At 32.0% G+C, this 25,315-nt stretch overlaps 1 protein-coding gene across 1 annotated transcript in view; it reads left to right on the top strand.

Moving 5' to 3' along the window:
- The window catches only part of LOC131853744 (titin), a 35,545-nt gene that overhangs the window by 2,747 nt on the left and 7,483 nt on the right, over positions 1-25,315 (top strand). The window contains exons 2-3 of the mRNA XM_059204766.1: positions 23-285; positions 22,651-25,262. Of these exons, the coding sequence (XP_059060749.1) occupies positions 23-285; positions 22,651-25,262 (2,875 nt within the window). The remainder of the gene's footprint in view (positions 1-22; positions 286-22,650; positions 25,263-25,315) is intronic.

Raw genomic sequence — 25,315 nt, 5'->3', positions numbered from 1 at the left:
TAAAGCAATAACATTTTTTCAGCGAGATGTCCATACGACGAAAGACGAGATTAGCGAATACGACGTGGTAGATCGTGCCATCACAGATACCACAACAAAGGACACCACTGTCAGCACCGTCTACGATGAGACCATCATCGACGACAGGAAAACCGTGCGAGATGACAGAACCACGATCGAGGAGACCGTCTTTATAGATGAGACAAGACCAAAACATGGTGGCCCTAAGAAACCAGAGAAGACAGTTATTAAAGAGCAGTGCATTTGTGAAATCTGTACCTGTGGGTGAGTATTTAAAATATTTGTTATGAATTTTAAATATCTACCGTTGACAGTCTTCTTCTCTTGCTTCGTTTACTATCTCTATTTTAAGAACGTAATAACACTATGCAAAATCTCAATTTTATGTTTAGTTTAGTTAAGATACCAATAGTGAGGTATCATTAATAAGTGTAGTTTATTTCCCTGCACACCGTAATATACATGAACTTTTTTTGTCATTTGAGATTATTTTACGCTTCATTATTTGAATCAAACATAATGTAAAGTGATAAAACTGTGAAACATCTTTTCGAAGCATTGAAAAGTAATATCATTAGATGCATGATATTACACTAAACACATGGGTATTTCTATAAGTTGTTTAAAATTATTGGCATGTGATATTGATGTGACAGTATAGGCATACATCACATAACTTAATTGTAAAATAAAAGTATAAATTTTATCATACATATACCTGTAACAAAACAATTGGTGTATTTTATTTACGTCAGCATTCAAAATAACTTATATCAAGTAAAAGGAAAATGCCAATGTATCTGGAATAATGCATATCAGTTAGGTACATTATTTTTAAACAATAATATATTGTTATTACGGAATGAAATGTAAATCGCAATATTGGAATATTTGATCATTTAAAAATTATTTTCATTTGATTTACTACATTAATTAATGAGTTAGCGATGCTTTCCGGCTCTAGGCCAGGATAAGGGCATTTAAGCCCTTATAGGTAGGTTTAATAGGCAAACATTTTTATTGTTGGTCTTCAGAAATGCATAGTTATAACTTACTCTTAGTATGTTTAGTCAGGAATTATACTAGCCAAGGCTTTTCTGTAACCTTTCCTAATGTATGATGATTGTTACATAGATAACGAGTCTCGCATTTTGATTTAATCAAGTAGAACACTTATATGTGTGTTTATTTTATTATTTTACCATTATAAATTAGTAGCCTTTTATGTAACATGAATGACGTAGTGTACAAAGCATTTATGTGGAGATACACGTAGGTAGGTACCTAACTACATACACAAAACAACTTTAGTGTAAGTAAATTGTGAACGTGTGTGCGTACAATATTACAATGACCGTGAAAAGTCGAGCAGAGTCAACTGTGGAACGATTTTTTATCAAATAGATGAGAATGAAGGCAATGAGCTACTTATTATGTGACCAATATTTTATTTTTATCATGTTGCAACATCAGATAGTCGAGTCTATGAGCGATACCACTAAATAGGAATAATTTTTATCCTTAACTGCATAATTATATTAAATTTATAGGTTAAATAATATCTTTGATACTAATCCCATTTATGTATAAATAGGTATAACTATAAGTTCATATAATGCGATTGAATAAATATAAAAAAATATATTAAATAAATAAACATTACATAAACAAGCATAATAAAGTTCTGGGATCATAGTAAACTGTATCTGAAATGGACATTCATATGTATAATTTTGAAACATTCATATCATAAACATGATAACATTCTTAATATTTCATATATTTATCAACTATACGTTGATGATTGATGATGAACTCGTTGAACAACCGAAAGATGTGCTACTTACGTAATATACGCTAATGACTACGTAGCTATTTAGTCTATGTCTGAGAATAAATCACGTCACCATACTGAAAGCAATTCTATATTGACAAAATCATTACTTGCTCATACAAATACTTCAGGTGATACTCGGGTGAATGCTATTTTATATAACTTTGAAGACATCAGTATGACAATTCAATTTACTGTTTCAATATAAGCACATATGTTACCTACTTTAATTATTTTTTGCAAGACCTTCGTATTGAAAACATGTAGGTATTTGTTCAGATTAAATTTTACAGGTGTCGCATGAATAGCTTTAGAACCTTGAAAATTAAAGAGAGGTACTAGGTACATATTTTAGATCAGCATTTTAAGATGCCAGACGTTAAATTACAGATTTTATTTATAACTACAATTATTCGCGACTATGTCCGCGTGGAACTGAACTTTTTTATTTATTAATATAAAAATATTTCTAATATTAAAACAGCTTAAGATATTTCTTATAACATTAGCTATCTATCCGTGAAAGTCCCGCCAATGTCAGTATTTTATTCACTCATACCTAAAAAAACACATAAACATATGTTTAATATTTAATTAAAATAAAATTATTAAAATTTAAATAGCTGAATTCCATTTAGATATTTCTTCTACTTCACATGAGACGGTAGCTCTTAAATATTTATTAAATCTAATCTAACGAATTAGATGCATAGAAACGAGTTCTGAATTGAGGGCGATATTAGAAGACATTTATTTCGAAATACCACCCACTCTTACCTAAGCGGTAACTAAACTTTGCAAATCACAGTGGGGGAAGGTGAATAACATTTTATTAATTGCTTTTACTTCATAAGGTAATTGTAGTTTTGTATGGCTTGCCATATTCGAGACAAAAGTAGGTGGGATACAAGTGAATTATTTATTTTTTATTGCGTTTCGGTCTGAAGCATCCATATCCATATATAATCCATATACATATATGCATATCACTACTATCTCTATTACAAATATTACAATAGATAACTGTTATATCATATAGCAGTAAAGAATTCATGAGGGGTCCCTCAAGCTGCAGAGTAATCTTAGCTTTAATTTGTTTTATATCTAATTTATTATCTTTATATTTAATCTAACAGGACATGCACCTTATGGCGCCTGAAGACAGAGTCGCATCAGGTGTATGCTCTTTTAAAATAAATATAAAAATTAATATTAAAAGTATAATTATAACAGAAGTCGCGTATTGGTAATCCTACGAATTACGAAAAACCAGATTAGGTTAAGGTTCCAATCCTTAGGTACTTTACTCTTTGAATCTAATGCTCGAAAACATTGAATCAGTTTAAATCCGCAACATACTGTATTAATATACGAACAAAAAAAGAAACAGACAATATTGAGTATCGACCGAGACCGTGACATTGGGCATAAACAGATGACAATTAGAACATGTCCAACTAGGCACAGTGCCAAAATAACCTATGAAATTATTACACATGTAAAAAATATTTGTTAGTCATCTAATAGTGATTAAAAAATGAAAATATATTTCTTAATAATTATAATTTTTGCTAGTTTACGTGTCTACAACTTTTATTTATACTGTTTAATATTATAAAGAGGTACAGTTGGTGATGTTGTAGAGGGTGGATCTAGAGAAACGACTTAGAAAATTGTTTTAGCCCATTTATCGAGGAAGGCAATAGGTTATATAACATCATACTACTAACAATAAGAGTTGAGTTCCTATGAAAAATGTAGCAAAAACGGGGGAAATGTGACTTGGACGAAGTTACGCGGGTCAGCTAATATTATATCTTTAGTAAGAATACAGCTACTATAATTTTACTTATAATCTTTTCCAGAGATTTTATTATTAATACTTACTAAAAAATGTAATAATAATATTCAGGTTACGACAGTATAACCTGTATTAAAGTGTTTTTCATAAAGGGCATCTGTATTAAAATCGACAATGCGCACATGTTTTAGTTCAGGCGTTCTTAGGTAACAGTAATATCACATGGGCCATAATATACTTATTGGCTTGATTCTAGTATAAAAAAAATATTATGTGCAATTGCTATCTATACTGAATTATTGTAAATACCTAAGTTCATTTAAAAGGAAGAAATACATTTTTCCTACACAAGCGTGATGAAAGTAAATTAGTGTTGATTGGTTATATGAATTGAATGAGACAGTGGACGCAATGACAATGCAATAGAAGTCAAGTTGTAATGAAATGTGTCCAAGGTTACGCCTCTGCTCGACCGTAATAACTTTAGTTATGGACTTTGTAGATTAAATCACCCATATACATGCATATTTTATTTCTCCGCAAATTGGATTTAAGTAAGAAATTTATTTGTGAATAAAGATCATTAAACGCAGTGACTGCTGATCACAATATTTGACAGCAGTCAATTTTGGGGCAGAGAACATGATGACGCCAGTTGTTACCGGCAACTTTATTGGCTATAATGAGATTTAAGATAGCTTATTTCTATCTTTGTGATACAATCTATATTCCTGAATTTTCGTTAAAATCCGTTCAACAGACTTTATTTAGAATTCTTAATCTAGGAAGGTTTTAGGTATTTTATTATATACGAACATCTATATACTGTAAGTAAAATCAAGTAAATGATGTACATTTGTGTTTCATTATATTTTTTATTTGGCTAATTTAGTTCACAGATAGGAAGGTATGCACTTACCTACGTTGACGCATAAAAGAATTATGTGCAAATATATAAAAAATAATTATAGTCATAGACTTTTTAAAGAGCTATACTTACTACAGATCGCTGAAATTATGTAGATATTATTTATATATTTAGAGCGCCGTATTTTCTTTTGAATGTGAAATTCTCGTGCAGCTCGTTTCGTGCCTCATCGCGCCAGGCACCCGTGTATATCAAATATCTCACCTCGCCTTCGTGAAATGGAACTAAAGGGAAACCAGTTAATTGAAAATACTGGCTAAAATTCAGAAATTATTTTAATTAATCTTCTTTTAATTTGAAATTACTTTACTCCCATGTTAGATTCATAGTAATTTTCAAATAACTCCAAAAGGAAGACAGTTCGACATTCGAAATTTCACTGTATATTTTGTTTGAGTAATTTACTTATAGTGTATTGATTTAGATTCAATATTGTAGTCAATATGTACTTTCCAGAAAAACTGGAAACCTATAGACAACCCAAAAGGCTTTCCTTATTTAAGTATAACAATTCCAAAATATCTTGATTTTATATTCAGAAATATTTGTTGCCTTATCAATGAATATAATGTTAATCCAATCTAAGTAAACCACTAAAAGCCATATAAGTCTAATACAAATATTTAATCTTTAAATGTTAGATGCAATATTAAGAGAGTACACCAACCTACCTCTGGTAAAATAAAACTCGCGGAAACAATTTACATACTTAACTTACTTAATTTACTTACTACTAATAAACTTTACTTATTACATCTTAGAGGGTACAATAACATAAAATAAAGTTTTCCTTGTTTACACAGACTAGTTTTTGCTAAGAGAAAATCGGGAAGAAATCGAAACAAGTTCCATGGGCATCGTGAAAGCGATAGAGCTTCTATCGCTATTTTACATAAATATTAAAAAACGCGTTTTAATATAAATGTTTAGGATTTCATAAAATTGTCTGTCATAGGTATCATTGTCACTAAATACCACATCCGCAATAATAACAGCATACTTTACTTAGTGATTATGCATTTATTTGATGCGCATGACAATAAAATAGCCATCTAAACGTTTCATCACAACTTATTCACATACTATTGATACACGTATATTTACTACATTATACATGACTCATAATCACAACATTCCTAATGGCACTATCATTTGTATGTAGTTTTCTCTGGACTCACGTCATGATATTGCATTATTCAATATTATTAATACCTATGTGCAATCCTAAGTCATAGCAAAATCTGTATATTTTTCAATGAATATACAATTATGAAATAAATATTTACATATATTCTCTGGCTATTGTATTACCAATTAATGTACCTGAGCAATGCTTATTTAATGCTGAAGGAATATGGGAGAAAACGAAGGGTGCTGTAGAATATTACGTCTATAATAGATCAGAGAAGTAAGCTGTTCTTTAAAATGACGCAAATAATTGAATGGCAACTTCAAATTGAAAACATGTGTTAAAATTTAGAATTAACTTAACATACCTACTCATTTATTATTGTAAAAATATAGACCAGATTTGAGAAGATCTGTACATTGTAATTCTGAAATTATAATATTACGAAAAATACGCCTTATTGTAGAGTTCTTTGTGGCAAATTTTCCGTATCTGCAAATAGTGATATCGATTTATTCTTTGTGTTTGTTGTAAAACTGCAATCAAGCCCGTAGTAAAATGTTGACTTTAAAACATTCATGCGATTATTAACTGTTAGCTTGCCATGACCTTTTATCGACCCCAACTGGTAAAGGGACGTCATCCATCCATACGAATGAATCTGCCTGCCTAATAGATTTTAAATTAATAATACACGTATATTGACAATACGAATTTATTTTACTTTTGAACAATTTAATAGAAACTTTTAATGGCAATTTCAAGACAATGACAATGTCATGAAATGTGATTAAATGTTAATAGGCTATTAGTTATTCTATTTCTTAATAGTCTATTTCTTGTCAAATATCTCTTTATTAAACTAATTAAATGTGGATATTTTTCGAAAATATTCGCTGATCTACTAACTTTAAATTTAGTGATTATATTTTATTTTAAAAAATTATGTAAATAGAAAACATAATTTTATATCATGGAAATAAAATAAGAAAAACATCAAACAGATATGCTGGTATTAAAAAAAATACAAAACAAATATTTGATATCGTATAAACCAAATACATTTCGCTTCACTAATTTCTTGTTCTTTTTTGTGTACCAACCAAGTTTAATGACATCTACCTTAATCTTTGATGCGATATTGTGATTGCAAGTTTTGACGCTACATCAACAAACACTATTAGAGATGGATATGTATGTAGTAACTATGTTCCTAGTCTATACTATTTCTAGTCTTGTGACTACCTAACATTATAGAGAGGAAATGTATAACTAAAAAAATACTATTGTCAGCGAGCTATATAAATTCAAAATACCTTTTTCATGTAAATCTATTACAGACTCTTATGATATATCAAATCTATCGTCAGTTCGGAATGATTTCGAGATGAGAAGAACTGAAAAGAAGCTCGTATTTTTTTCAAATAAATATTGTACATGTTTACAATTGAGTTAAGCATGTTCGTTTCTTTCCCTTGCACAACCAGGAAAACAATTTGCATATTTATACGTAGATATATCACAGTTACAGTATGTGGGGTTGCATCGTTTACTGGTTCAACGTCGTGCCTTCACCATTTACTATTTTGATTACTGTGCCTCTATATATACTATACATATTAGATTGCTACACCCATTATGATATGGCTATACATAGTTCTGTCATCTATCTTACCTATCTATAGACTTAAATTAGATAGACTTTAGTTTCTATGAATGTAACAATTTGTCTATACTAATATTATAAAGAGGACCGATTTGATTGTTTGTTTGCATAGAAGGCTCTGAAACTATTTGAAAATTCTTTTACCATTATAATTTTATATTATCTTGGGAGAACATAAGCAATACAATATTTTCAAATACGTTAGGGACCCGTAAAACTTCTATAATGTAAGACAACGTTCGTTAATTATTAACGTAGTAATAGAGCATAATGATTGTTTTATAGAAGATATTAATATTGAAGGATGTTAATATGAATGTGTGTGTACGTGTTAAAATTTTTAATTTTTGTTAAATACCTGCACAAAGCCGAAGCGCGCCGCTAGTATATTACTAGATAAAAATGATATGTTGTGAACTGAATAAATGTTATTATTATATTACACTAAATTGAATAACTTTTATCTATTTATCTACACGTGTAGTAGCATCTTATCTACTACTAATACACCTACCTATACTACCTTTACAATTTAATAAAATAGGTACTTATACCTATTTTATTAAACTATTTGGCAAAAGTAACAACGTTGTATTTTAAAGAGCTCAATATAAAAAATAGTGTTATTATTGAATCTTTATACCTATATATTAAGATTATAAAGAGGACAGATTTCAGGTATGTTTGTTTCTAATAGAAAACAAATAAAATAAATCTTGATTTAGTTCGAATATTCTTTCATCATTAGAAAGCTTCATTACAATCAGCGAGCAACATACACAATATTATATGAGTGTGAGACACAATATTATAGGGGCTGTGTATTTTTTGTGGTGGAATTGTAGAGACTCTATTTCTACATTTCGAACAAATCTGAAAAAACAACTCTTTTTTTTTTCAAAACATCTCAATGTTGTGTAAAATTCGATAATCGTTTAACTTGACTTAACTAACTTTAACTGAATAAAAAAAAAAACTTAATACATTCTGAAATTTAGACTATGCGATCAGAATAGAACTCTAAATGGATTAATTTGAGGGCGTTCCGTGATTAACTGGTCCATTGGTTCATAATAATGACACAACGAGAAAGCATACATCGTCAGAGGTATACTCCACAGTATGGGTACTCAACTGTGACATGGAAGAAGGGTTGCCAGATATGTTTAAAACAATTCCGAACAGGGATACAATAAAAACCATTCCAATATGTTTACTATATTGGAATGGTTTTTATTGTAGTTCTTATTACTTATTAGTAAGAAATCTATCTCGTCAATCCTTACATATATTAGTCGTTTATTAGGGAAAAAAATAATCACAAATAATACTGAACCGATAATATACTGTATGGTATTTTTGTCATACGAATACTGAACATTGTGCTGAAATATCTGTAAAATACGAATACCTGGCAACCTTGTACGTTAGGCTTATGTGCGACACCGTGACCGATTGTGAGAGTTTTGTTATGGGTTGCAACATGGTTTTATAGCAATGGCTTTGTTACATTTTCATATAGTTTTACTAGTGTATGGGATTTTTATAAATTTGTAAAGTTTCATACATCAGATGCCAATACAATGATGTCAATAGTCTTTAGGTTATTGATTAACAGGTGGATATAAATACTCAAATTATGATTAATGTAATAGAAGTAAACTAGGCAACTTTTTGAAAAATAATAAGAAATTAAACAGTGGACAGATATGTGGAATAAGTCTCAAATAGATCACTGTTTAAAACTGGTATCATCATTACATAGTATAAAATAATGTCGCTGTCCATCTTCAAAACTACACTGTAGGTTTGAATATAAATAGCTTGCTAAAAGTGGAACTCTTGAAAAACAATTAATATAATATATGTATATACGATTGTATTTAAATATATAAGATTATTAGATTTTGCATTAAATATATATAGTACTTTAAGGTCACAAAATGTACAGGTTTTAAAAATGTAAGATCGCGTCATCGAGGTAAGACGCCGTGACTGATGAGATGAATTGCCAATGGTGTGAGGTCATTCTGAATTACTGCGGTTGCATGTTGTGGAATTGATTTATTCACAATAACTTTAACACATTCGTTGTAAATAATAAAAATATCAATATTATTGTTACTCTACTTTTGTCAGCATTACAATTCGTTTTTGGTACTACAAAGAGCTTAAGATTGTGGCCTGTTAAATAATTTAAATCACGGGATTAGCGTTATGTAATTTTATGAAAAGTTACATGAAACATGCTTCTTTATTATTGCAATCATGTATTGTTTTAAGTACGTAGCCATATACTTCACAATACAAGAAAGTCAGTGCCTTGTAAAGCATTTAAGTATTAGATAGCTTAATGTTTAGTTCATTGGTAATCAGTGTAGAAGCTACCACCTTTGTTCTGGGTCTGTCTCTGGACGTGACTTGACTGGCGCCTGGTCGATAAGCATATCCAGATCTGAACATTCTTGACACGTTTCCACAAGATTAACATGTAGGTATGTCCATATTAGACAGCGATATTGCTAATATATACTTTATTTTTATTGTGGCTGATTTATACATAGAATTTACAAAAACAATATGTGTTGACTGCTACCAAATTTTAAAAAGTGCCACATTCTATTCTTGAGACAATTATCAATTGTGTAGCTATGTAAATTGTCACTTCAAAACGTTTCTCTTTTCATTCTAACAAAGTATGTATAAAAATATAATAGAATTTAATTATCTTTGCAAATATTCTCTACGATTTCATTTTAAGATTATATGTACAAGCTCTAACTAGTGGCTATTGTATGCTAATTTCTGGGAGTATTCCAACAAATGAAGTTACTGATAAGCTGATTATAGTTGAATACATCAAGCAATCATTTTAGCTAGTAAGTTTTAACAGTATACTATGTCACCCATCTGTATACATAAATTGAGAAACTGAAATTTTCTTAATACAAAACGAGAGATTCCGTATTTAGAATAATATTATTATATGCATATACAGTTAAAATGAAGCTCATTTTTTACAGTTCAGGATCAATGGTAATGATGCAGTTATGCAGAGATTAAATGCAATGTATTAAATAACTACTTATGTTCTAATTAAATAACGCATGTATCATTTGTTCCCGAAGCTAAATTTCTACTATTATCTTCCTGTGATGTTCAAATATAATAGTAGAAACATTTGTAATAAACAGCTTAGTTTTTTTGAATGACAAAACCTAAATCGTATTTTACGAATCTTCACCATATTGTTCTATGTCCACTTACATTGTGATTTCGAATGCTTCAACTATAATTTAAAATTGCACATTCAAAACAACAATGTAACAAAGTGAACTGAGTGATAGCATCATATCACTCTATTCTAATATGATCAACAAGGTAAGCACCGGAGTGTCCATTATTAGTTCGCCCACACATGACTAATTCTTCAATTGAAAAATCTTCCTCTGTAGCCACAGAATTGACCTTACTACGTCCTACATCTTAAGCGACATTGTTACTAAAAGCCAATAAAGAACACATTTCTTCGTTACCTACTTGGCAAGAGTTTAGATTATATAATAATTTCATATTATTGACGACCTTCGTTAGGTAGTGATCGTGTTAGTCGTTCTAGGTATTTCATGAACACATATAAGTACAACTAATTGTTAATATGTATGCCGACTAGGTATGTATAGCAATAATATATGAGATAGGTAGGATGTTATTGTCTGATCTTTCCTGTTTTACATTTGTCGATTCTATTTATTACCGTATATGTCATGTTTTATTTTGAGTTAGCCTCTAGAATCTATTTACCAATATGAGTATATTGGTATTTGGTAATGATTACAATTAATTGGATACTAAATAGGTACTATTGTTTAGAACAAGTTATAGATATTTTTGGGAACCATTTTGCGTAGCATCAAAACGAGGTGTATTTTCTACAAAGTCATGTCTTGTATAGACATGAAAAGTAAAATGCTCATGAGAAGAGTAGGTATACGTTTTTCACTGCACCAACCCCAAATAGCCACCCTATTGGGTTAACCCAATACGATATGGTATTATTTTATTTTTATAAACTTTCTTTTTTCTTCTTACCTTTTTCTGGTTTATAATCGCGTGAGGCTTAAAGTTAAGTAAATTCTTGTTGTAAACAAAATTGGCAGGCCAATTAGAAAGATATGAGAGACGTGTAAAGTGGTGCAAGCAGCGACCTCTGGTTTATTCGTAGCGATGATCTCACCGCCTCGAACCCACGTCCTCGGCTACAAAACTCGTTTGTTGTTTACTCGGCACGATGCAAGAACTTAACGTTCCGAACACAGGATATTTAGGTACTTATGTGTACAGCCGTTACGTCATTTTTCGTCTTGGTTGCTGTTTTATTTTATGCGAATTCGACATTTACTTTCTATTGTGGATGTCGACGACTTCTGTAATAAGTTAGCTACTATATACAATATTTTTTAAATTAAAACATTATTATGAATTAATAAGAAAAATGGCAGAGGAACATCCCACGTACAATTTTAAATATTCTTGTCTGAATTTGAATGAGTTCGAATATTTGTTATAGATACATTACAATAATCCAGAAAGATATCTAGATGTAATAATTGAATATCCATGAATGTGTTAATTATTAAACATAGTCTTATTTGTTTTAAAAAAACGGAGGATTCTTTCACAAATATAATTGCTGATAAAATTATTATCAATCCTCTTGCACAGAAAACATAATATTACATAGTTTTAGTAACATTATAATTATAAAAATAATGATCTTAAACGTTATTGATTTAACTTGATTTACATGATCACAAACAAAAATTGGTTAAAATAAAAAGGGAGGTATATTTAAAATTCAAATCTATAAAATTTTATCCGAATCTACCCAATTAACAGCTAGGATAAATCGGTACATATAGCAGACTAGACGCATGAGCTAACCAATTGCGTCCGACCTTTTTTAATTTAGATTTATCTCTTTGTATCTATTTTTTTGTGTGATCGTTAGGAAGTTAACAAGGTTACCATACCATGGTACCTAACATTTCAAGTGCAAAATAATTTGCCGCTACAAAGCTATGTAATTGTCTGCTCATTTTTTTAATGCCTGAAAATTTTATTACACGATTGAAATGGAAGGTCGAGCTCTGTATATTTTTATTAGAGATAAATAAGAAGGACCTAAATATAATTACATATTTTAATGTGTGTAAGTTAAAAAAACTTTTGTAATCATTCTTCTGTAAGAAAAGACCGTAAAAGAGTAAATAAAATAAAATTCATTCAGTAAAAGGTACTCTATATATTATATAGGTACTACTTTTACTTTAATCTTAACCTTTTACCAATTATATGTGCTAATAAAAAAACTTCGATATACAAAAACTGTATTTTTAAATATCTAAGATCTCTATAGGAAGTGAAATTGCGGGAGATGTCGGGGTAGATCGCCTTATAGTCTACTGTAAAGTAACATTGCTTATAATTTTGCTATTAGATTTATTTAAGTAATGCTTGAGAAGCAAACAAGTAAGCCATATGGTCGACGACCTTGTCTAGCCAGCCAGTTTTGTTGGTGACGGGCAAACTGTATTACACCCACACACTTATTATTTCCGATTTTTCACGCCCATTCAGACTCCACTAAACTAGAGGTAGCCAATCTTTCTTAATGCCTTTTGTAGACGTAATGTAATATATTTTAATGCATATTTACTTGCACGAAATAAATATTGCGTTTTTGAATTAATAACACCTATATTTTTAAATTCTTTAAATTGCTATTGTTTAAGCTTTTTTTCCAGTGTCGCGTGTATTTAACATTTCTTATGATAATCCAACATCCTATAGTTTATTCATAGATATATTTCAATAACATTAAAATAGGATAACATATCTTTCTTGCTTTAGTACTTAATTTAGCATAACTCTAACATACGGTTTTTATTACGTTAAAGGTTTCAAAAGTATGTAATACCTATACCGATCGGTTGTTGCTAAAGCCTTATAAAGTACTGGACCATTTTTGGTCGACAATTCAAGACAACTTTCCAGCTCTTGCAATTCGGGTCGAATGTTTTTATTGCTTGCCGTATATGATGAACATTTATTCGAAACATGTATTCCAAAAAATACCCCACAGACTACATAAAGATATTTCTCTTAGCTTTCTAGACTGCTAATGATATATAAGTAATACGTAGTTTAGTACACCATATTACTCATGTTTTCGGGTTCCCTTCCTCGCTCGATGCAAATATTTGTATAGGTACCTGGATATTATTGTTGGTAATGGTCTGAGTGTTTTCTCATTAGGGTTTTCATTATTATTTTATCTGCTAATATGTTTACCTACCATATTCATAAGAGTGTATCCTCTTGTTTTATCTCGAGACGAGCTTGCTATCTCGTACCTAGGTCATATGCCGGTTATCCATCACCTTTGGCCGGTACTAATATGGCCACAGCTCGAACTGATAAAATTATGTAGCTGTTAGTCATGTCTGAATATAATTATCATATGAAAATAAAAATAAAGGCCTGACGTCATAGAAATAATCAATATGTACTTACATTGGACTTTTAAAATATTTTGATGATTTTTATCATCGATTATTATCTATTCCTGCGGTTTTACATTTTAAACAGACAAAATGAAATATCTAAATAGGCTGTTTCTTTTTAAATCAAGCCTGTTACTGATAATAATCACATATATTAATTTACTTCCATATACTTATAATAAAAATGTGATCTCTGTGATGGAAAATATTAAAAAAACTATAGGTATATTATCGACTCTATCAACGTAACAGAACACAAAACGATCATTGTTAATATTTCTGTCTTTTTGTATATTTGTCTAAGTTTTATGCAAGACAAGATAGATAATTTCTTTATATTCCTCTTGGAAATAATAATTACAATGGTATTTTCTGCTAATCGAACTTGTTCACTTGAGCCGTATAGAACGGCATGAGTTGCTGTTTTTATATAGCCAGGATATTAGGTTCTTGTGAATGCGTATTAAACGCATTTATAAGCACTGGTTTAGATTTGGATGTGGAATAACAATCTACTAAAATAACAAAAAATAACACCAATAAGGTAAGCATTAAAATACACTTCAGGCAATTTTGATCCTTACTGCTAATGGACCAAGAATATATATTTATATGGCATCTTCATAACTTGGAAATGTGGTTGAGTAATCACCCCGATATAGTAGGCGCATTCAGCTCGTCATCCCAAGCTCTTACTATGACTCAGGATTGAAACAGATGGTGCACTTTGCAATCTTTGTATACAGAATTAACATTATTATGACAATTTACATGACGTCAACCAACATGTATATTTATAAATGATTATCTAAATATAGCAAATAAAACGAGTCGTAAAGCGATGCAATTTTTAGTGTAACCTACTGAAATCTGGGATGTCAAGTTGCGTTCAGTGCGATATTGGCAGTTGGTAATGCCTCTTACTAACGTGTAGGGGATCGAGTCACTAATAATTTTCCTCAATCAACATAAGAACACAGGAATATCAAAATATTAAAATTTTGTACATGTAGTATACCTATTTAGTAGTAGTAAATTTATGTAGATTTTTCAATATTTATGTACAAGGTATATCCAAATTTAAATCCTACACGGCCACAATAGCATTTTTTTAACATAGCTTATAACTTATTGAATAGGTTCACTATAGTTACAGAGTAGTATATAAACAAAGATTAGAAGCTGTTTGTAACTATGATAAGAAACAATAAATGGGCTTAATTTGTCCGACTGCTAAAAAAGAAAGATCAGGGACGATATTACGAAGTATGAATGTACATATATCTAATCTATCTGTTCTTGGTGCAATAAGTTTATTTGAATAACGATTTTTTCTATTTTATTGTAGTCAGGAATATCAAAATATTAAAATTTATTATACATGTTCTTCCATGTATACCTATTATCTAGTAGTAGTAAATTTATGTAGATTTTTCAATATTTATGTACAAGGTATATCCAAATTTAAATCCTACACGGCCACAATAGCATTTTTTTAACATAGCTTATAACTTATTGAATAGGTTCACTATAGTTACGGAGTAGTATATAAACAAAGATTAGAAGCTGTTTGTAACTATGATAAGAAACAATAAATGGGCTTAATTTGTCCGACTGCTAAAAAAGAAAGATCAGGGACGATATTACGAAGTATGAATGTACATATATCTAATCTATCTGTTCTTGGTGCAATAAGTTTATTTGAATAACGATTTTTTCTATTTTATTGTAGTCAGGGTTTTAATTGAGCTATTGCTATAGTTAACTTTTAATGGCAGTTTTCCAGTCTATTTAATTTATTATAATATATTTCATTTCTTCCATCTTCCACCTACGTTATCTAGAATATGAATGCATATCTATAAATAAAGTTGTTATACCTACATTGTGATACACATGGTAGGTACATATTACATATATTATACTTTTTATTGACTAGAAAATTTATGTATACAATGTAATATTTTCATACAAAATAATTAAATTGTATTCATTCTGTCGACTATCACATAAGCATATGACACGGCTCTAAACTATTTACTCGATTCGCAGATGTTTATATACCTATAAATAAGTATTCTATAGTGACATGTACGAACAAGGAGCGCTGAAGTCATAAATATTTTTGCTCAATCGTGTCACATTAAATTATAATTTTTGAAATGCCTATCGTGGAATCATGTACCTACATAAAAAGTTCGGTATGAAATGTATGAAAGAAATGTATGTACCACATTAAAAGATAATTTTTGACATGTATGACTATTAAAATATAATTTTTGAAATGTATGAAAGTAATGTATGTACTACATTAAAATATATTTTTTGAAATGTTGCCATTTATTACACGTTAAACATCATACCACAGAGTCATACGCAAGTTAAAAACAAACTGCTATGATATTAATGAGAAAGGAAAATCAACTTTATGGTATTCGAATTAGGATCGATTTCTCTCTTTTTTTTAATACTAATTTAATCTTACCAGTTGCCTACGATTCGTACTCGATATTTTAAATTATTATGTAATCGATTTTTCATACAAATGCAAATAACCAACGACACTAATAATGTACATATATTTATTGTAATACAAAATAATGAAAATTTACTGTTCACAACGACTCATTAAAAGCATCATCCAATAATGCGTAATAAAATCCTGTTATCGATTATTAAAAAAAATCGATAATACATGTATTTAGACAACATTCATACATGCAATTTACTAAAAAAATTTTTATATGTTTAATTTACAATAATAATATATTAAGTGCTTATTATTGGATATAAAAAAGACATTTAATTAGGCCGATACAAATGACGACAATGCCATCTATGAAAGCATTTTGAAAACATTGAGCCCCATATTAGCACTGATTAAAGTGTAATTAAGTACTGGAAAATAACAAAATGAGTAAATATATGAAAATTACTTTTCTAAACGCATTATTTCATTTTAACATGTATGTATAACTTTTTAAAAATTGATTAAACATTTTTGAAAACACAGTTTTGTTTTTTAAAACGTTTGCAAAACTATGAAGAATTCCATCGATACCAATCACGCCATCTATATGCAACTTTTAGCAATAATAATGGCTACTTCCTCATTGAGTGCCACTGCTAGAACTAAGGGCTGCTCTATAGAGAACGGCACTTTACCTGTTATATACTGAATATCTCCTTATAGAAAAGGAGACCAATTTGAGACGTTTAAAATTCTCTTTGACATTTGGCGCTAAAAATATTTTTTTGTTGCAAATTGAAGTATCTTATCTTACTTGCTTATCAAAAAAAAAATAGTAAGTATTTATTCGAGCTGGAAGAGACGAATAATGCACTTTACCTGTTATATACTGAATATCTCCTTATAGAAAAGGAGACCAATTTGAGACGTTTAAAATTCTCTTTGACAAAAAATATTTTTTGTTGCAAATTGAAGTACCTTATCTTACATCAAAAAAAAATAGTAAGTATTTATTCGAGTAGTCTGGAAGAGACGAATGGCAAAATAACCATACACCGTCTCGCTCAGAGCAGGACCTAGTCTGGTTTACAGACGGGTCCAAAATAGGAGATGATGTAGGATGTGGAATATGTGGTGTAAAACCCAAAATCTGCAACTATATAGGCTTAGGAAAATACGCCTCAATCTTTCAGGCAGAGACTTACGCCTTAATTAGATGTCTGGAAGAAATCCTATCAACTACATCAATCAGAACATATACATTTATTCGGACAGTCAAGCTTTACTAGCACTTAACTCGTACGAAATCCGTTCTAAACTTATTAGAAACTGTATCCTGCTACTAAATGAAGTAGGAAGCAGAAATAATATTATACTGAGATGGGTCCCCGGGCATTCAAATATTGAAGGCAATGAGAATGCCGACCATCTGGCAAAGTTAGGGGCAAAAACCGTCCAACTGGGCCCCGAACCCTTCTGTGGTGTGCCTCGTTGCCTAAAACTGGGACATCTCAAATTAATAACCAAACGAGAAGCACTGAATCACTGGCAAGAAATGCCAGGATTAATACATTCAAAAGACCTTATATCAGAAGATTACTGCAATTGAGTAAAAACAACATATGCATGATGACTAGTCACAGGACACTGCAAATTGAACAAGCATATGGCTAAGCTTTGACAAGTATCTGCAGATTCTGCCAAACTGAAGAGGAAAACATCCTATTTGTAGCCCACTCATGCATAAACGAAATATCTCCTTTGGAAAGTTTACAGTCTTTCCCGAGGAGATAAAAACGATCGCTCCTAAGAATGTCCTTCAATTCTTGTCCCTGACGGGTCTAGGTAGCACAATGGATCTATGTAGGTCGCAGTGCTACAGGTATTTATTCGAGTAAGTTGTCATACGAACCTGAATTTAAATATACATACATCAAATTATCACACAGTAGGCAATAGCTAGTAGCAAGAATGGTGCTTTTGAATCGTCACGGGCCGTAGGTAATCGTGTAATCAGAGCTTTAAGCCGTTATCTATGTAATAACTAATAACACTTTTATATCCGCCGATATGAAAGTGAACGAACAGTACACCACAGTAACTGTCAAAAACCACCGTGTTTTAAATAGAACATCTTCAGTTTTGTTTTAGAAAAATGTGATATAATTATTTTTTGGAAAAATGGTGACTTTGTTAAGGTATCTGTAATAATAATATTTTTCCGTATGTACTAAATCCACTGTAAATTATCTCTTAAGTTATCGTTTTAGAGGATTTAAAATAGGTACACACTTTACATTAAATTTTATATTCCGGAATTTTACATTAATCATCAATTTGTCATGAATCATGAATTTTACATTCATCATTCCCAAAATTCTGTATCGTTAAGTATGGTACATGTCTATAGTCAGAAAAATAATCATTATTAGGTTTTCTAATAACATTACAATTTAATTATAATTATATCAGAAACTTAAAATTTAGACTAAATAATTAGTTACTGCCGACGAAAGTTGTCTGTTTCGAATTCCTCTCGGCACCGTACCGCATCTTATCGAATTTTGTACATCGCGATGTTACCTGTAAATACAGTGGTTCATGGTAGTTGTTCCTGTAAAATATATATTTATGTATTTTATATGTAAATAGTTTGATACACTTAATGATAACATATCGTATCATATGTATCTGTAAACATGAATGTTTAGACACTAATAAACTATTCAACTAATTTTATGGATATCATCAATAATTGTCAATGTTCGTTCACAAATATATATATTAACATATAACAGTAGGTATCTATGGCTTTTTCAAAGACAGATATTGATCGTAATTAGAGTTTAGACGACAGATTTAGGACGTGTTTGGCTTCCATCGCTAGGCGACACAAAACTAGACCGAAACCATTAAATATTCATCATCGGCTTCTTATAACTGAATTAAAGTACCTACATAGAATTTTGTAATGATTACAATTCTATTACATGAAAATCTTGGAGTCGTGTTCGCAATGTTTAAACCATGTATGCAAATCACATACACAGACACAATAAAAGACTTCAAAATACACATCTATAATATTAAGAGTATTTGATTTAATCGTAAATATACACATACAACAAGCACATTACGTAACACAATATCGTGTTATGAAAGATTTAGACTAGTATTCTAATTAAAAATATTTAAACACTAAAAAGAGGCGCGGTCCACATCCTAGTTCAAAATCATGCAATTGTTTTTTGGAACCGGTATTTAGACAATTTATATGTAACATAAGAGACACAACGAAGTATAATACTAGATTTTTTACATTACACTACAAAACTTTTCCTTAAAAACAAATTGCACAATTACACGTGATAAGATCTTAGGTCTTCTAAAAATCCCTTATGTTTGTTTACAAAATCGTTTAAAAGAAGTCCTAATAGTGTCAAATTTGTCATAATTACAAATATACACGATAGTTTAATTCAAGATGTAGATTCAACATTGTTTCATTTTTGTTATTTCAATATTCACAGTAAATGATATTTCGTAACCGTTTAGGAGATGTTGTGTTGCTCTCCTTGCAAGTAGAAAGGGGGTCGCAGCTCGAGCGACTCATTGAGTCATTCCTATATTCGGAGTGCTTGCAAATTGCAACCGCCCACGTCACGTTCTCTGTTACTTCTTTATGATTGACTTTAATAACATATTCCATTCAACGCAGTCTACTAGCTCAATCATTACGTTATTTAGACAATAACATTGTAGAGCTTTTATACACTGTTGAGTAGCTGACACATAATGGGGAAAGAGATGGAATGTAAGTCTTCGGTAATTATGCATGTATGATTCAATAGATGTTACGTGTAGATTTGTTATAGGATTCGCAAAGCTATTTATACTTTTTTTTAGCGAATCTGTAGGTTCTGATAGATTAAATTTTGAATAGAAATTAGATAATGTTATGATATCAAATTTTGTGAAACAAAAGGAAACTATTTTAGTAATGACCAAATTCGTATTGAATGAACACGACAATAAACCCTATTGATTGAAAAAGAATAGACGTGCGTGTCACGAAAACAAAAATTACAACCTAATAGACCTGAACTACCTAATGAACCTGCTCTCTTTTTGAAGACGTTTGTAAAACGGATTACATTTATACAGCAAGGACAGCACTAATTGAAGTTGAATTAATGATATCAATACTGTATAAATATTGTAATTCACAGATTCACAATCTTTTGGCTAATATAATATGAGCCAAAATCTGTAAATATGTTCATGTTATTCTAAAAGAGAGTGAAAAATAGGAACCCACCAATATACATGATATTGGCATATTAGTATGCCTTAGTTCGTACTAGAAAATTGGCTTATTGGCGTGGCTTTACCAAAAAAGTCTTACAATTTACTGAGTTAAATGTTTTTCAATTCCTAGATAGATATATATATTTCTTTTACCTGCGCTGTATATTATTTATGTAATATTTTATAATATTCAGTACCGTTTAACGTACTGTATTTAATATATACATATTGTCTAAATGTAAGGGTAAAAGTAATGAATATTTAGGCAATAGGTATCTTAAATACAGTACGCTACATACAGAAGAACTCAGACTGTATAGTAGAATATTCCATTGTCCTGTAAATATAGTTAGCTGCATATACCCATAATACTTCGATAAATGTTCGTCGAATGTTGCCAGGGCAACGGTACTAGGTCACACGGTCGTTGCCTTATATTTTTAGGGCGGAATTATTAGTGTTAATTTTTAAAATCCTCCTATTTTAATTAAAATAACCACAATTAATTTTCTGATCATATTTATATGTTAACTAATTCCAAAAATAAGTTGTCATAGTTAATTCGCGAAAGTATGAAGTTCATATATGTATTTCGGAATTATTATTCCTGGAGTATATAAAACTACATAATCAATGTACATAGAGTTGTATTAGGTACCAAATGTAGTGTAATTTATAGGTATGTATTATTTTACATAACTAATCCTATTTATGAATATATTGATGAAAATTGATGTCTTGCATGATTGGCCGAAAGTATAAAAGGTGTAAGAATATTATATACCTAATGCGGAAAGAATTTTTGACTTTGACTTCATCATAATGAAGACAGATCGTGACAGACATGATGCATAATATATGAGCCGGTATAAATACAGATGGGATAATATTACAATATAAATATGTGTACTATTAGTATTCTATGAAACAATGGGAGAATAATTACTGTTCTATTTATTCAGATCACGATAGTGTGTAGACATGTAGGTAATCACAGTTGTCATGTAAAACTGAAATTCAGTTCATGGTTCGAGAAGTACGGCGAACTGCGGCAGTGAGCGACGTGAGCTCGGCCTATCTAGCAGGCGCGGCGTTAGTTCAACCAGCGGCGCTGTAGAACAAAAAAACTTTTAAAGTCACAGAAACTTATTAATAATAAATAGCCCTATCAATACGCAATTATTACCAGTATCTTTAAAATCTGAAGTACATAATTATAAAAAAAACAGTGCTATGTGGAAGATGATGTCATTTGTATCATATTCTTACTATACTGACTACAGTGAACTAGTGAGATAACTATGATCATTAGTATCATGAGAACGAATTACGTATCACATATGTAAGGGTGAGGTGCGAAGCGAGCGCGATGGGTGGGTGCGATGGCCGAACCGTTGACGCTGCCGCCTCTGCCACTTCCAAGACGTTTCCCTATCTCTTTACATCCCTTTCGAATCAAAAGGTGTGGCTGTAAATTAATTTATGAGTTATTAGATGACAATGACAACCTCATAGGCTGAATTTTGAAGTATGCGTGAACGGTTACATTCGAAACTATAAGAAATAGCGAATAACTCTGTAAACAGTATCAAGGTTAATTGTAATTATTAATTTGACTAATGAAACTGGAAACCGTGTCTGAAAGACGAAGTGTCCAATATGTCTCTATGTCAGATTACAGTGAACTAATGCCAATTAAAAATTTAAATAATAGTTATTTATATTATGGACATGTACCTAATATATTTCGTTATTAGTTACTCGACAGAAGTAGAAAGTGTAAAGGGGTACTAATCGTTTAATTAATAAAAAAACATTTTATAACTTATAGTTATATCTTGTAATTTGAATAGAGTTCTATTTATAAATTCCGAATATATTTTTTTTATTAGAAATAGAAGTACTTATTCTTTTTTTTTTATTTTAGGCGTCACCGCTGCCCACACAACGATGTCCCGGAGCCATTGTTCGATGTGGCGCACACGACGAGCGTGGTTTCCGCATACAAACATGATTACGATGAAAAACATGTCAGTCGTACAACTGCTGTACACCATGAAGATAATCTACATCTTGAAGGAGATTTTCAAGAACCAGAGCGTCCACGCTGGGAACCGGCCGAGCGACCTAAACCGAAAAAACCAGAAGATAACCTAAAACCTGAAGGTGATTTTGAGAAACGTCGACCAGAGGAATGGTTACCTGGTGACAGAGCTCCTGTACGACGTCCAGAAGATAATCTCAAGCCCGAAGGAGACTTTGAGAAACGTATACCTGAAGAATGGCGTCCTGGAGATAGAGCACCAGTCCGTCGTCCTGAAGATAATCTTAAACCTGAAGGTGATTTTGAAAAACGAAGACCTGAGGAATGGCGTCCTGGTGATAGAGAACCTGTACGTCGGCCTAATGATAACTTGAAACCGGAAGGTGAGTTTACTACTCCCGATAAAGAAGTCTGGCGGCCAGCTGAAAGACAAAAACCGAAAAAACCTGTAGATAATCTGAAACCAGAAGGCGATTTTGAGAAACGCCAACCCGAAGAGTGGCTACCTGGTGATAGAGCCCCTGTACGACGTCCAGAAGACAATCTCAAACCTGAAGGAGATTTTGAAAAACGTAGACCCGAAGAATGGCGTCCTGGAGATAGAGCACCAGTTCGTCGTCCTGAAGATAATCTCAAACCTGAAGGAGATTTTGAGAAACGAAGACCTGAGGAATGGCGTCCCGGAGATAGAGAACCTGTACGTCGCCCTAATGATAACTTGAGACCAGAAGGTGATTTTACTACTCCGGATAAAGAAGTTTGGCGTCCTGCTGAAAGACCGAAGCCTATAAAACCCGATGACAATCTGAGACCAGAGGGTGACTTTGAGAAACGTCTACCCGACGAATGGCAACCCGGTGATAGAGCCCCTGTACGTCGTCCGAAAGATAATCTTAAACCCGAAGGGGACTTTGAAAAACGTAAACCAGATGAGTGGCGTCCGGGTGACAGAGCTCCAGTTCGTCGTCCTGAAGATAATCTTAAACCTGAAGGAGATTTTGAAAAACGAAGACCCGAAGAATGGCGTCCTGGTGATAGAGAGCCTGTACGTCGGCCTAATGATAACTTAAAACCAGAAGGTGAGTTTACTACTCCAGAGAAGGAAGCCTGGCGCCCAGCCGAGAGACAGAAGCCGAAAAAACCAGAGGATAATCTCAAACCCGAAGGTGATTTTGAGAAACGTCAACCCGACGAATGGTTACCTGGTGATAGAGCTCCTGTGCGACGCCCAGAAGATAATCTCAAGCCTGAAGGAGACTTTGAAAAACGTAGACCCGAAGAATGGCGTCCTGGAGATAGAGCACCAGTCCGTCGTCCTGAAGATAATCTTAAACCAGAAGGAGATTTTGAGAAACGAAGACCTGAAGAATGGCGTCCCGGAGATAGAGAACCTGTACGTCGCCCTAATGATAACTTAAAACCAGAAGGTGAGTTTACTACTCCGGATAAAGAAGTTTGGCGTCCTGCTGAAAGACCGAAGCCTATAAAACCCGATGACAATCTGAGACCAGAGGGTGACTTTGAGAAACGTCTACCCGACGAATGGCAACCCGGTGATAGAGCCCCTGTACGTCGTCCAAAAGATAATCTTAAACCTGAAGGGGACTTTGAAAAACGTAAACCAGATGAGTGGCGTCCGGGTGACAGAGCTCCAGTTCGTCGTCCTGAGGATAATCTTAAACCTGAAGGAGATTTTGAAAAACGAAGACCCGAAGAATGGCGTCCTGGTGATAGAGAGCCTGTACGTCGGCCTAATGATAACTTAAAACCAGAAGGTGAGTTTACTACTCCAGAGAAGGAAGCCTGGCGCCCAGCTGAGAGACAGAAGCCAAAAAAACCAGAGGATAATCTCAAACCAGAAGGTGATTTTGAAAAACGTCAGCCCGAAGAATGGCTACCTGGTGATAGAGCTCCTGTACGACGTCCAGAAGATAATCTCAAGCCTGAAGGAGACTTTGAGAAACGTAGACCTGAAGAATGGCGTCCTGGAGATAGAGCACCAGTACGTCGTCCTGAAGATAATCTTAAACCTGAAGGAAATTTCACTACACCAGAAAAGGAGGTTTGGCGACCTGCAGAACGTCCAGTTCAAAAGAAACCACAAGATAATCTTAGACCAGAGGGTGATTTTGTAAGCAGAAAGCCGGAGAAATGGCAACCTGGAGAACGTGAGCCAGTTAAGCGTCCGGAAGATAACTTGAAGCCAGAAGGCGAATTTACTACACCAAGAAAAGAAGAGTGGAAACCCGCTGAAAGGCCTCTCCAGAAAAAACCAATAGATAATTTGAAACCCGAAGGTGATTTTGTTAAAAGGAAACCAAATGAATTTGTTCCTGCTGATAAAGCTGTAGTTAAAAAACCTGAGGATAATTTACGACCCGAAGGAGAATTTACAACAACAAGGACTATAACTGAAGACTACAAGATTGTCACAGGAGAAAGAGCACAAATCGTCCGGCGCACAGATAATATAATAACAGAAGGCGAATTTATAGGTGAGTTAAAAATAAACATATTATGTCCACATCTCTTTTAGAAGAGGTGTATA

Source organism: Achroia grisella, unplaced genomic scaffold (assembly GCF_030625045.1).
Source record: "Achroia grisella isolate CSIRO2021 unplaced genomic scaffold, CSIRO_AGI_Agris_v1 utg906, whole genome shotgun sequence".
Taxonomy (NCBI): Eukaryota; Metazoa; Arthropoda; class Insecta; order Lepidoptera; family Pyralidae; genus Achroia; species Achroia grisella.
This window is presented reverse-complemented; position numbering and strand designations above follow the sequence as displayed.